This window comes from Corvus moneduloides, chromosome 7 (assembly GCF_009650955.1).
Source record: "Corvus moneduloides isolate bCorMon1 chromosome 7, bCorMon1.pri, whole genome shotgun sequence".
Taxonomy (NCBI): domain Eukaryota; kingdom Metazoa; phylum Chordata; class Aves; order Passeriformes; family Corvidae; genus Corvus; species Corvus moneduloides.
Genome location: NC_045482.1, coordinates 4663620 through 4678608, shown reverse-complemented (window position 1 = coordinate 4678608; position 14989 = coordinate 4663620). Strand labels below are relative to the sequence as shown.

The following is a 14989-nucleotide window of genomic DNA, read 5'->3' as shown; positions in this document are numbered from 1 at the left end:
TTTATTTGATTAGTTGCTGTAGGAAATAATACATACCAACCCCTGGATTCGGGAGAAGCCGCTGAGCAGGAGAAGGACATGGAGCATGGTGCTCAGGTGGGAGGGGAGGCAGGCCCTGCACCTTCAGGGTATCCCCTGCATCCAAAGGGTGTGCGTTTTGTCCTTCTCGCCCATCCACCCCATACCCAGGACTGATACCTCCTCCTCTGGTGTGGAATTTTTCCAATTACGACATCATCTCACACGTGGCCAGCACGTGAGATGAGGCCACAATGGCTTATGATACCAGCTCCACGCCAACAACAGCTCCATTGTGTATTGTTCCTCTTTCACAGGGTAACTTCCCACCAACTGACCAATCCATTGTTTCTCTTAAGGGTCAAATTCCCACCCGTTAAACAAGAAGGTTTCCTTCATCGTTTGTTCTTCATTATCTTGTCGCCATGCACAACAGTGGACCAAATATGGCAGGGCCTTAGACCCGACTTCGGTCCCTGACACGCAGGGTCCTTGTCCCACTACTGGCCTTCGGGGTGCTCAGCAAGACCTTGAACTCCACAGTGTTGTGGAACCGGACCTTCGGGACAGGGGCCCTTCCAGCCAGAGCTGCCCTCGTTCCTCTGTGTCTTTGCACAAAACACGGCACAGAAGAGAATGGCAGGAGGGGCCTGTGTGTCCCAGGGCTCAGGTTTTGCGCCGCTTCAGCTCCACAGAGACACAGGTCAAGTGAAGAAGCCAAACTGTTTATTAATAAAAGGCGAAACAAAGGGATGAGCTGGGAGGGATAAAAGGGGATGGGCAGGGTCTAAGGGGGCTGGAGGGATGGAGCTATCTACAGGGAGGGAGAGGGCTAAAGCCACTCGAGCTTCCCACAGGCTCAGCTGTGCCCAGCATCAGCTGTGCCTGGAGCTCCAGCAGCATTTGGAGCTGGTGTCCTCTTCACTGTCTACTGGTGCTGCTCTTGGGACACTGTTTCACTGGATCCAGAAGATGACCCTAATTCTTCAGCTCTTTGGGCAAAGTGGGCTTGAATTTTCCGGTTAGAGCAGAATGGCCCGGCGTCGTTCTTCGAAGCTTGAATGGCTGGAAGAGACAGGAACAGAGCCATGGTCAGAGCCCGGATCTGTGGCAATCCAAGCAGACCTTCCTGCCAGGGCCATCTCAGCCTGCTCTTGCCACAAGAGAGGAGGGACAAACGGGATCAGCCCGAAGGTGCTGGTCACAAATCCACACCGTGTCCCTGAAACCCCTCTGTGCTCTGCCCACGCCACCCCGAGTCCACACAGGGAAGGAAGCCCTCCACAGCTGGCGCAGGGATTGGAGCCTCATGCCCAGGCATTGCAGCTCACCCCACCCAGCCCCCACTGACAGCCCGCTGCACTCACTCACCCTCACTGAGGACCTGGAGCTCTTCCTTCTGCCCCCTCAAGAACACCCTGGCATTCCCTGGGAACACAGAGCCTGTCACGGCCCCAGCGGCACAGCTCCCTCCCAGCAGCGCTGCCAGCCCCGTGGCTCTCCTCCCCCCGGCAGGGCTCAGCCCGGGTCCTTGCCGCATCCTGACGCCCGAGGGCAGGCGGGGCTCCATGGCCCCGGGCCCGGATCCCGCTGCCGGGGCAGCAGCCGGGGCCGGGGCCGAGCTGCGGTGGGGCAGGGAGGGGCCCCGGCCTCGTGGCTCACCAATGAACCTGACGGCCGCCTCTCGCAGGGGCTCCTGTGGGCTGTACAGGTACGGCAGGGCCCGGCGCAAGTGCTCGGCCGCTCGGCTCCTGTCCTCTGCCAGCTGCAGAGAGCGCCAGGAGGGAAGGGTTGGCGCGGGCTCGGCCCCTTGGCCGGGCGCTCCCTGCGCCGAGCCCTGGCCTCCCCTCCCGCACAGCCCCAAGGCCCGGCCAGCAGCCGCTGGCGCCGGGTGGGCAGGGGCACAGCTGCCAGCTGGTCACCGAAGTCAGGGGGCTTCTCCAGGCTGCGGCTGGGGCTTCCAGGCTGTCCTTACCAGGCATTTGCCGAATTTCAACATCTTCTCCTTCTTCACCAGCTGCTTGAGTTTCCTCTTCTTCAGGAACCGGGTCACACAAATCAGCATTTCACGAGAGGACTGCAGAGCAACCGAGACCGGGAGATGGCACCGCAGCACAGGACATGGGACTCATGTCCCTGTGCCAAGGCCAGGAGGAGGCTGCAGCCCTGGAGGCACCAGGGCAGGAGGCAGCTGAGCCACCTCCCAGGGATGCAGCAGCATCACGCAAAATCTCACCTCTGCCACGTTCCGGTTCTCATCATGGCAGTGAAAGAGGAGTGGGAGCAGACTCTGGCTCACAATTCTCTTCAGGGGCTTTATTCCCTCATCCACTACCAAGTCCATCACCTTGAAGAAGAGGTCAATGGAGAGCAGCTGCACATGGCTGTCGTCCTGGAGAAAAGGAAAAGACCTCAGCATCAACTTCTCAAGGCAAAGCTGGGAGAACGCTTGAAAATCCACAGGGCACAAAGTTCCCGGGCAGAAACTTTGTAAGGCTGCGGACACAGCCTTACATTATCAAAGAGTGGCAGGAGTGCCTCAGCCAGCTTCGGGGCAGTGGTGCTGGATATCACGATGTACTCGTTCTCGAGCATATTCGTGAGCACAGAGAGGGTCATGCTGATGGCATATCCATCTGCATCACCCAGCAGCTCCACAAGCCGTCGGGACAGGCTGCACATTCTTCTGGCCTGCATGGAACACAAGGCTGTGCTGTGAAGCCATGAACGGCTGCACTGCCTACACCATCCTGGCCCTGCCAACCCCACCCTGCTGCCACAGGGCCCAGAGGCCAAAGGCCTGTCCTGAAGCACTTAGGCAGCTGAGCCAGGAGGCAGGAGAGCTGGGAGCAGCTGCCTCAGCTCCTGAAGCTCAATCAAGCCCATGTGGCTACTTTCCCCAGTGCAGCTTCAGCCACTGCTTCCTTCTCACCAACACGGGATCCTTGCTGAGCACCACGAGGCCTCTGAGTGCCAGAAGATGCCTCTCCCTGCACTCGCTCTGCAGGTACCTAGACATGATCTCCAAGACGCTGTTACCGTGTTTACTCAAGTCCAGGCACCTGAGGACCTGAAAGGCACAGGGCAGTGACAGGAGCCCGGAAGCGCCCAGGGCTGGGCCCAGGCAGCAGCGCAGGGCGCGGGCACCGTCCCAGGCAGCTGCGGCTACGGGAGGGCAGAGAGCTGGGAGGCAGCTCAGCGAGGCAGCGCTGGCCATCAGGCTCACCTCCACAAGGAAAGCCAGGAAGGGCAGATCCCAGCGTGGCTCCTCCCTGCTGAGCCGCTTGAATAGGTGGAATGCCATGAGGGGAGACAAGGGGATAAAGATACGGTGCATTTCCCTGTCAGGAGGAAAAAGGCACTAAGATCCTGAGGTGGGGGTGCAAACATGTCCCATGAGTGACTCACAGAGGTCCGGTCTTTCCCCAGCATCCCTGCAGGGGATGTGGGTGCTTTGGGAGGTGGCTCCTTCTGGTCACCCTCCTCTGCCAGCCTTTTCCAGTGTCCTTGGCTGTCCCTCAGTGATGAGGCCCTCTGGCCCATGGCCACAGGGACTGTGTGGGGCACCTCGGGCACAGGGCACAAATGCCGGGGGCAGCGGGGAGAAAGGGCTCTCACCTGGCCAGCAGAGCCACTGCATCGTGCTGGGTGTCAGCACACAGCAGCATGTCCCAGCCATTCTTGCGCTCCATAGCCATCACCTCACTGTCACATCGCAGTCGACAGAGCAGAGCCTTCATGGCCTGCACTGCAACCCTATGTGCAGAGAAAAGCCCAGGTCACACTGGGAGCACTGGCGCTGACCACAAGGGCATGGGAAGGACAGGAGGACTGGGACCTGTTGGGGTTGGTGGGAAGGCGGTGTTCCTCCCGGCATGCTCTCCAGAAGTGATCAACTTCCTCTGGCATCTGCTGGGTGGTGATGACAACTTGGAAGAGCAGAGCCACAAACAGGCGCCCAGAATAAAGGATTATTGCCTTGTGGCAGTCAAGCAAAATCATCCAAAGCACCAGAGTTGCCTGCAAAAGAAGCAGCCCAAGGATGTGCTCAGTGCTGATCTGTCCATGTGGCAGAACCCAAGGGGAGATGCAGGGGGAGCACCGGGCCTGGTGCCCCCTGAGCCTGCCCCTAGCCCAGGTTTCAGCCCAGCGCCTAAGGCAGGGAGAGGATGGAGTGCTGCTGGAGAGGCGACCTGGGGGTGAACAAAGGCCAGTTCCAGAAACTCACAGCCAGGGCAAAAACATCCTTGTTGTCCCCATCAGAGGTGCACATGCTGTGCAGAGGCCAGTGCTCCATTACACGGACCAGTGTTGGCAGCACCTTCTCCAGTGTTGGTCCTGACGAGCCTATGATTCTCCACATCATTGCAGCAGCTCTGTGGGATCAGAGCTCAGTGTCAGGGGCGTCTCAGTCACAGTCCCATGCCCTGTGCAGCTGTGGGGGCCCAGGTGACAGAGCCCCGGTGCCCTGAGGGGCCGGGAGGGAGCATGGCAGCAGGCTCAGGAAACAGAGGGGCGCGAGGGTCCTGGAGCTCTCCGCCTGTCTGGCAGACCCCATTGGACAGGCTGCACAGGGCGATGGGCCCTAAGGGCTGGTGAGCCCTGAGCTCTCAAGGCAGGTGGGCCCTGTACCTGTCACACGATGGGGCACAGCGCAGGAGGGTCAGCACCACATCAACAGGGTGTTCCTCAGCCAGCCTCAGAATGTTAATGGACAGCCTGGCATCCACAGTGACATGGGACCCGAGTCTCTGGTGCATGTTCCTCACCATGGCTGGCACCTGGAGGAGGCATGGGGAAGACTTGGAGCACTGTCCAAGGGAGCAACTTCCCCAGCTTCCCCCAAGAAGTGCTTCCCTTCCCACTGCAATGTGCTGGCCTCAAAGTCTGAGGGGGCCCAGCAGCCATGGCTTGAGGGGGCACACGATCCTTGGAGGCCTCCAGCCCTGGCCCCAGGCTGCTTACCTGCTGCTGAGAAGAAACAGCACTCTCCTCAAAAAAACCCAGACTGGGAGCATGAATCCCAGTGGGAGTGGGCGTGGTGTCAGGAATTGCAATGCCCTGAGTGTCTCCGATGTCGGTGTTTGTGATGACCAGGTCCTCAGTCAGTACCATGAGTGTCTTCACCATTTGATCATTCATTGCACTGTCAGAGTCTTCTGAGCACTCAGGTGAATCTGTGTTGACATCAGGCTCTGCCTGGAGCTCGGTCAGCCCAGAGTCAGGCTCAGCTGTGCCCTCAGTTGCTGTCGTGCTGGTCTTTCTACGCCGAACGCGCACAAACTTCCGGAACATCTGCAGGAGAACAAAGGACAGGGAGGAGAGGGATGTTCCATGGGGCGCTCCAAGTGCAGTGCTCGGCTGAGCAGTGACAGCAGACCCAGCCCAGGTGGGGATGGCTGCAGGTACCTGCGCTGTTCTCCGGAAGCGGCTGCAGGGCAGATTGTGCTCTTGTGTCCGGTCCATGGCTGCATCTGGCAAAGAGCGAGCGCAGCCAGAGCTGAGGGGCTGCGGGAGAGGCTGGAGAATGCAGCCCAGCCCTGCACTGCCCAGGCAGGGAGAGCCCCGGGATGCCATGGGGATGGAGCACAGCTGCTGCGGGGGGATTTGCCCGGCCCCTCTTCCATCCTGTCCATGGGCATGTCTCCCCAGGAGATAGGATGGGATGGGGCCAAGCTGGCTGCAGCCATCAGCCCTGTGGCCCAGCTCTGCCACTCACCATCCCGTGGCTGCTGGAACTGCTTCAGCTCTTCAGGCTGGTGTGCTGAGGCAGCTCCAGGGCCTTCCCTCTTTTTGCCCCTGAACACTTTGAACAGGCCGAGGAATCTGCCCGCCATGCCAAAGTCTGGCCTCGAGGGCACCTTCAAGAGAGATGCCTCAGGAAAGCTCTGAATGAACAAGTCGTGCAGTTGTGCCTTGATGGCACCTGCAAAAGAGAAGCCTCAGGAAGGCCACAAGTAAACAAGTCCTGTGGTCTGGCCCCGAGGTCACCTGCAGGAATAACGCCTCGGAAAAGCTCCGGGTCAGCAAGGAACGAGTGCACTCTGCAGGGGCTCCTCACAGCACCACTCTGTCCCGTCCTGTCCCGTCGCGTGCTCCGAGCACTGTGGCGTGGCCGCGTTGCCACAGCCCCTATGTCAGCACGTGTCACAAAGGGCCCTGGGACACCCTGTCCTGTTCAATCCCATGGTGACCATGCTGCACCATGTCACAAAGGGCCCTTGCACACACTGCCACCTGCCCTGGGGCTGCCCCCAGCCCACCCCAAGTGGCCCAGGTTGGAAGGAATCCCCTGCCCCAAGTGTCTAAGACAGACCAACAGCGATTTTAGCATTGGCTCCAGCCATAAGCAAGCGCTCCCCTGCTCTGCGGGCTCAGGGCAGCACCCGGAGCCCCCACGGCTGCCACCACAGCCACCACAGGAAGGGCTCGGGGTCTTTCACAGAAGCTGGCACAGCCTCCTTAGGAGACGTTCCAGCTGGAGGCCATCTGTCACGATCCGCTAATACAAGCAGGGGTCGTGATGGTTCGTTTATCGATCTGAGTGTAGAAGAACACAAGGGATTTCAGTTTTAATCAGAACAGTGCACCTTTATTAAGTGCCCACAACACGGTAATGCAATAGAGGAGAGAAAGAGAGATAAAAACAAAGTAAAAGGGTAGAGAGGAAGAAAGGGGGGGAATAGCTACCAATGGATGAGACGAAGTCCTCGTGGTCTTCTGCCAATAGATTTGTCTTCTTTCTGTGGGGAGATCTCGATCTCAGTTATTTCAGAAAGTCCCTTTATAGTCCTTTTCAGAAGCGAGGGGCAACTGGCCAAGAGGTGGGGGAAACCTACAGCCGTTGTTATGAGGCCCGCTGCTTTGGGAAAACAGGTACAGGACAGGTGTACCGGACAGGTCATACAGGACAGGTCATTCTTTTCCGCTTCAGCGCAGTCCTTCCTGCTTTGGCAACAAGAACGACACAGTCCATTGTGTCCTGCACTAATTTTCCTCAGGAAGGCGTACCGGTTCCCAACGGGCACACCTGCAGGCAACATTTGGCAGACATCCCACCTCAGTCAGGCCAGGACTCCTGTGTTCAATCTCTGTCCTCAGTGATGATCGTGAGGCAGATGAGGGATCTTCAGACCATCTCTTACAGCACCCCGTGACTCATGATTGTCGTCAAGAGACCTCCATCAGCACGATTTCGTAGTGTTGTTGTGAAGTCTTCAGGACTCATCAATGTTGGTAGCATATCCCTGAAAAGGGTAGAGAAAATAAGAAAGGAAGAAAAAGAAAAGAAAAAGAAAAAGAAGGAAAAAGAAGGAATAAGTAATTTTTAAATCAAAATATACATGTAATTTTTTAATCCAAATACACATGTAATTTCTTATCACATCTTATTTCAATACTCGTGTAGTTCGTCTCGTGTCAATAACCTTGGGTATGTCCACAGAGGATGGGATATTGACCAAATTGTGGACATCTACTACAGATGTCAATTGTGTTAACCGTTTCATCATTCTCCAATTCATGATGTATAAGATTGCTGGTAAAACAAAGCCAATCAAAACTAAAATCAAGAGAACAAAGATGGGATGACACAATTTGTTCAGGACACCTGTAGCAGTAGCTGACCACCCCAAAAGAGTATCCCACCACCCGTGTTCAGCATCTTTCTTTACTCTTTCTAGAACACGATGTATTTCTTTCACATTGTGATGAACAGTTACCAAGGTTTTCTGTTGGTATTTCTTGATCTTTTCCAAAATTTCAATTAAACCTTGGTGAAGCAACAGTTGCTTTACCAACGTAAGGTTCACCCCAACGGAGGGAGGCAATAGTTGGTGGATCAGTGTGTAACTGGATTGTAAAAGGTGATAGGAAGTAACTCGGCCTAAATAAGAGAAATCACATCCTGTGATTTTAGTAAAGTTACAAACACAAAAATTTGAATGATTTTTAGTATCTACTACTACATTTTCTATAAATACTTTATCACAAGCAGTTCTTAAGCATGCACATCCAGTGCCTATATACACAAGCACTGTTTCAGGAATCTTGTTAGGATGAATTTCAAAGTGACAGATACTTAGTTCTGTGTCTAAACAAATGTCTTGAGCTCTAATTGCATTACTTTCACAGATGAAGCCTTGTCGTTCTCGGACAATACAAGTTTCCAAATTAACAGTTTGCCACTTCTCACCAATTTGATGGGCCCATTCTCTGTGCTCGAACAGCTAGAGAATAGCTCCATCATGATTCAGCCCTAATGCAACGATAGGGAATATCGAATGCACTAAAGCATTATGTATGGTTAGTACAAAGGCTGTGGCTCTGTTTGTGATGGGATCGTAGGCAAAATCCACTAAGTTCCACCAGGATTGGAATTCTCTTTCAAAATCAGTGGCACTGTCCCAGATGATTTTCTGAATTTCAGTAGGAGAAGTGCCTTCTTCACCTTCTCTTATAATTGAGGCAGCAACTGACTGCATCCACAGTTGAGCCTGGATGCAGCTGAGAGCCAAAGAAATGTTGTTTTGTGTAGCACCGAGTGCATCAATTATCAATTTGTGGTCATTCACATTTACCTTTTCCCAATTTGGTGATATGTTCGATAACAACCACTGATGGGCTCCCAAGGCTAATAAGGACGACTGCAGTGGTGGTTGTATTTTAGTCAAATCTCTAGTTGTGGCAGCCAATTTATTCATTAGTACTTCTGAATCAATACTATTTAAGATTCCCAATCCTATTCCCACAACACCGGTTATGTCTCTTATGTCGCTTTTGCAACCAGGTTGTCCACCCCTCAAAGGAAGTTTGCAGAAAAGGTGAACAAGCAGGCTGAATTTCTGAGACATTGTTTTGCATCAGCAATTTGACTTGTTTAAGGGACCATGCTGAATTGAACAATATTTGTTGTTGGCCTGTTTTCCTGATTATATATGGTCCAATTTCAAAAATTCTCGGGCTCAGCATAACCGGTGGTTGGGTGTTAAGTATTACAACATCAACTTCGAGTTCCCCTCAGTATTTTGTATTGTTTTTACCACATATGTCTTTATGGGAAAATTGTAGAGCAGTTAATTTTAGCCAACAATCTTGATTTTGAATTTCAGTAAACAAAACACAGCTGTGAGGTCCAATGCTATAACTGTGTATAGGTTTGGTACCATAAAGGAAGGGAAAACATTATTCTTGTTATCTAACACAAGGGGCTGCTTATACCATGGTATGTGACTACTGCTCTCAGTATGGGCTTTGCTACGGCCTTTATTTTGAATTTATAAGTTAAACCTTTCAGACTTGGCTGATCTGCTGGGTTATTTTGCCAATTGTTGGTACTGGGGTCTAAGGTGTAGTTACCGACATTCTTCTGACAACAACACAGGGTGAAGGGGGTTTATTTTTCACACATCCACTTTGTTGTAGGGCAGAGTTTGGCTGTAATGTTGGGCTGCAAATTGCTTTTCCCATCTGGTTTTAGAAAATTCCCAGCTATTGCAATGGTGGAAGTTTTCTCGTAGAGAGATCTTTCTACTTTTCTGCATCCTACCTTAATTTTTTCACCAATTGTTCCATTTACGATTCGAGCCCAATCCTTCAAGTCCCATGCCCGTTCACTTGGATGGTATACCTCAGAGTTGTACAGTACTACAGTCGCTAGGTTTGGGTGACGATCTCTGGGATAGGATCCTAGCGCACTAGTGTACCTAATGGTAGCTTCAGACCATGGCCACCCAGCTGGTTTTTGGCCATGGTGTTGTGGTAGGATGCAGATAAGTATTACTCGTCTTATCATGGTTTATGTGGTCTTCATGTCCCTCGGAGTTCGTCTGTGAAAAGTAAACACAACAGAGTCTGCCACCAAGAGGCAGAAAATTAAAATGATGGAATTATCCAGCATGTATGCATCCAATGCTCTCTCCCTAGGGCATCAGAGGCTACCCATGCATATTTATTCAGAGGGCTTTTTAGCACTTGTGGTACTCCTCCTCCAGTAGGGAGGTCTACCAAAACAGGTTGCCCAGGGTAGCGTGCAGGATTCTTAGAATCATTTGGTCCCCGTAGTGAGGGAATTATGCTTGGAGCTGTTGGGCAAAAGGCAGTGATTTTGGGACACGCGTTTACCCCCCACCTATCATTCACACTTTTCACAGCTTCCCATAGCTGAACATCCCAATTTCCCTCCTGTGTTTTCAAAAGTCATTTCAAGAGACCATTGGTCCTTTCTACAATGCCGTTAGCTTGAGGGTAGTAAGGGGTGTGAAAAGTCCATTTAATCCCTTTGCTTTTTGCCCAATCCTGTACAACTTTGGCAGTAAAGTGAAACCCATTATCAGATTGAATTTCTTGTGGTTGTGGGAAAGTTCCAAACCATCCCTGCAATGCTTTAACAGTATTATCTCCTGTAGCTCTTTTAAATGCATCGGCCTGGACTAACCCAGATGTAATCTCTACTCATACCAGCACAAAGTGTTCACCTCCTGACTTTTTAAAGGGGCTGATATGATCTACCTGCCACGCGTCCCATAAGCCTTTACTCTTTCTTAAATGCAGAGGATCATCTTCCAAAGGGTGTCTTTCTAGCCGTCTGCGGCATTGTTCACAGGCTGATATGCATGTTTTACACATTTCTCTGGTAACAGGCCAACCATGAGCAAGGGCTTCTTTGTACAAATCTTTTGCACCTGTGTGTTGTCTTTTTACATGCAACCATTCTAAGAAGTGCTCCCAGTCCTCTGTAATTTGATCTTTTTTCACAGGACTTAGTCTTGCTAACTCATCAGCTTTATTGTTCCACTCTCCTGCTGGATTTCCATCTGTCTGGTGAGAGGCTACCCACCCCACAGCAAAATTCCCTTGACTTGCAATATTTAGAATTTCTTGCCACTTTTCCTTTGCCATACTGGGATTCTGTTAACTTCCCAATCATTTTGCTGCTGAAATGAAAGCCACTCAGTGCATCCCTTAAACACAGCGTAGGGATCGGTGTAGATACAGACAAGAGAACTATTCTGTGCCTCACGTTGGAAAACACTCCACACAGCTATCAGCTCGCCAACTTGGGCGCTGCCTTCCCCCTCTGTGACAATTCATTATCCTGGGGAAGTGTGGAGGGCTGCAGCCTTATATTTCCACACCTTTCCTTCTCGCTTGGCAGAAGCATCCGTAAACCAAGAATTTGCTGACTGTTTGGGGGAAAAAGGAGGGGCTACTTTAATGACTGAGGCAGGTTTGTCTTGGCTGCAACCCAAGTTTTCAGTTTCTTGGATTGCCAGATCTTTTACAGCTCCTTCAGTTATTGAGAAGACGCTACAATAATGTTCAATCTGAGCATACCACTTCCTTACTGAGGCCCTCTGGGCCACCCTGTCAGGTGGGGGCGTCCCAGTAGAGACTGTCTTAATAACTTTGAAAGGGCCTCTCAAAACAATTGGTTGTTGTCATGTAATCTTCTCCACTCCTAGGAGAGCTAAGCTAACCACAAACAATCCTTTTGCCCAGGGAGTGTATCTTTTTTCAGCATCTTTGAAGCCATGGGAGTAAAAACCAACAGGCCTCGTCGGACCCTCAGGACCACGCTGCCATATGTGTCCTGACAACCCTGAGGAGGCAAACCCCCATTCCACCTGGAAAGGATCTGTAGGATGAATAGGGCCCAGGGCTTGGTGAGCTGTTGCTTCAAAAACCAACAATTGCAATGCTTCTTCCTGAGAAGCAGTCCATTCCCATTTTATCCCTTTTCTCAACAAGTTATAAAGAGGTCTGGCAATTATGGAAACATATGGGATGTGTTTTCTCCAGAACACTAATAAGCCTAAAGCATGTTGGAGATCTTTTTTGGATTCAGGCATTTTAATCTGATCTAAAGAGGTTAGGGTATCAGGCAGGATACATGTCATACCTCCCTTCCACCAAATTCCCAAAAATTTCACTTCATGTGAAGGCTTTTGGATTTTTTCTGAGGGAATTTGCAAATCAAGGCTTTCTAAGTGGGAGATTATTTTCTGTTGGGTATCTCTCACTTCTTCTATTTCATCTCCTCCCACAAGGATATCGTCAATGTATTGATAAGCAGCTACATTGTCAGCTTTGGGTATTTTTTCTAACTCTTGGGCTAAAGCGTGATGAGCCAGGGTAGGGGAATGTTTGTAGCCTTGGGGAAGCCTAGTAAAAGTGTATTGCTGACCTTCCCATGTGAAAGCAAAACGGTCCATATCTTCTGGCTGTAAAGGTAGCATAAAAAACATGTCTTTGACATCTGTAGTTGCCATGATTGAATGAGCCTTTTCTTGAATCAATGTTATTAATTCGGCCAGGTTTGGGACTGCTGCTGTAAGAGGGTCTGTGTTGGCATTTAGCCTGCAAAAATCTATTGTCAGCCTCCACTTCCCATTAGGCATTGGCACTGGCCATACCGGAGAACTGAAAGGAGAATGAGTATTAACTCACTGCTCCTTGTTCTCACAGCTCCTGTATCACTGGTTTGATACCCTCTTTGGCACCCAGGGGGAGGGGGTATTTTTTCACGTTAATTACTTTGCTGAATGGTAGGGAGGGTGCAGCTTGGAGCAGTCTGATGTTAAAACGTGGCATGCCAAAAGACCACAGAAGACGCTCCGAGTCCTCCCACTGCCTCCCAGCAAGGGCATTCATCCCTAATAAATTGGTTGGAATATCTCCAATCACCAGATTAATAGAAAGTTGGTTTTCCTCTCCAGGCAAAGTGAGTTTGACTAAGGCCACATTCATAGATTCTGTTGTTCCCAAGGCATTTAAAACACAACATCGGTTCTTTGTTGGAACAATTCCACACCTCTGGGCATCTTTCTTTGTCAGCACAGAAATTTGTGCCCCAGTGTCAATCAGAAAAGTTACAAGTACCTGTTTAGGGCCTGTAATAGCTGTGATCATTATATCTCCTGTTTTATTTTTAGTGAGCATTCTCAGGTATACCCACGCTCCGTTTCTTCTCCCACCTGTAAGAAACGGAGAACCTAGTTTCCCTGGTTTTGAGGAAGAAGCTGTTTTGGCCCATTGCCCGGACCTTGAGGGAGAAGTGGCTTTGACTCACTGCCCAGATTCTGAGGGAGGAGGGGTGCACTGGGTTGAACTGATGGGTTTGGTAGAATGGGTTTTCGGCAGTGCCAGTTAAACACTACCTTGCTCAATTTATCAAGGGGTAAGCCATCCATCACATCTCTGGGGACCCCCTTCTTGATACCTAATAACCACCAATGCTGACGGTTAGAGATCTGTTTTACAGTCTCTGGTTTTTCACTATGAGGAGTCCGAATGTACCTGACACTTTTTGTTTTTTCTGATTTTTCCTCTGGGATTTTTATAGGCCCATATTTTCTACTGTAATTAATCAGATCTTCTGCAACCTCACTCCATGTCCAAACTTTGCGATCACCAGCAGGTGAATTTGATTGTGAACCTGGCGGCTGAGAGGGGGTTGAAAATGGAGTAAACCTAGGATCGGTAGATCCAGTTCGGTCACTCGGGTTTCACAGGAATCTGTCCAGCCTCTCTACGGGACCTACAGTCGCTATGGTTTTTTGAAGGACAATTGCTGTAGCTTTGAGTGATTCTGGAAGGCCTCAAATTAAAGGGATCATCAGTTCAGGCTTCACAGGTAATTGCATTGGGGATTCATATCCAGGAGTCAATTTCCTTTCATGGATCATTTGCAGACAGGTGGCTTTGTGGACGCTTTCTAGAAGTTGTTCGGGGGTAGCAACTGTAGCTAAAGGGTCTCCCCTTTCTAAAGGATTGAGTCCCCCGGCCCAGAAAGCTGCATGCTGAGTCAGGGACCATGTGCCACGTTTGTCTCCTGTTGTTAAGAAAACTCCATGTCCCCAATATCCAGTGGCCTCCTGTTCCGTTAATTGAATTTGGTCTCCTCCAGTGAGAGACACTCGGAAGACATATTCCGTCTCAGATTCATGGGGGAGCCGCCTGTACTCCTTTTTTAACTTAGTCAATTCAGTAGCAGTGTATGGTATTTGTTTAGTGGTGATATGCAATTCAAAATCTTCATCATTGATATAATTATATCCTGTTTTAATTAGAGGTCTCATAGGAGGGCAGCAGTTTTCCCCACAATTTTTCACTAGCACTAGTTCTTTCTGGGGGTATACTTGGTTAATGTGAGGAGTTTCCTTTTCCTCTGTCTCTTTTGGTGAGTCAGCATTCTTTGAATTCTTAAACTATTCCTCCCTCAAAGCAGCCCGCAGCAAATGATTTTCATTCCTTTCTTCATCTAATTGTTTCTGTAAAATTTCCACTAGGTTTTGAAGGGAATCTATGATTGCTTTCTCTTTACTACACCGCTTAAAACGGTGATGTATAGCTGCCAAAAGGCATGCTCCTAAAACAGAGCACATTATGGCCTTATCTCGGCCAAATTTAAATTTTGTCTCATGTTGTAAAGAACATACTCTAGCAGTCACACACTCCAAATTAAACCAGTTTTTTTGAGCCCATTCTTCTCCTCCTGGAGAGGGCCCAGCATTATGTTTTGCTAGCAGAGCATAAAATGCAGCTTTATCTTTCGCACTAGGGTTCTCAGTCATTTTATGAAGGGATCAAAACCACCACAGGGAGGTAAAACTTAATTACACACTGCAACACACACAGCTTCGCTTTGTCTCCCTTTGCTTCCCTGGGTGGGTGAAGAGACCAAAATCTGCCTGGGAGGTACTCCTTAAATTGCGTATTGTTGTCTCTTCACTACACCAAGCAGTCCAAATTCACACACACACACACCAAAAAACGGTTCTCCCTTTTACACTAAGAGATCTTTTGGGAAAAATCTGAAGACAGAGCCCTCAGCTGAGTATGGGGTGCTTTTCACCTAGGCGTGTGCAGTTTGCAGGAAATTCGAGGCACCCCCCTTGCGTTCTAGACGCCGCCCACCCTTTTTGGGGTGTCGGGCTAGGTGCAGCTGGAGCGAAACGTCCTTTCCCTATTA

The 14989-nt window shown here is 50.5% G+C and overlaps 1 protein-coding gene across 1 annotated transcript; it reads right to left on the bottom strand.

Annotated features, from left to right (window-relative positions):
- Positions 1-475: 475 nt before the first annotated feature.
- LOC116446551 (maestro heat-like repeat-containing protein family member 7) lies at positions 476-5855 on the bottom strand. The gene is given in 16 exon segments (XM_032114584.1): positions 476-577; positions 944-1083; positions 1390-1446; positions 1681-1783; positions 1994-2095; positions 2255-2410; positions 2533-2709; positions 2951-3088; positions 3245-3359; positions 3637-3774; positions 3857-4038; positions 4247-4394; positions 4651-4799; positions 4984-5313; positions 5428-5492; positions 5738-5855. Coding segments are annotated over 16 exon segments (2220 nt in total).
- Positions 5856-14989: the final 9134 nt, after the last annotated feature.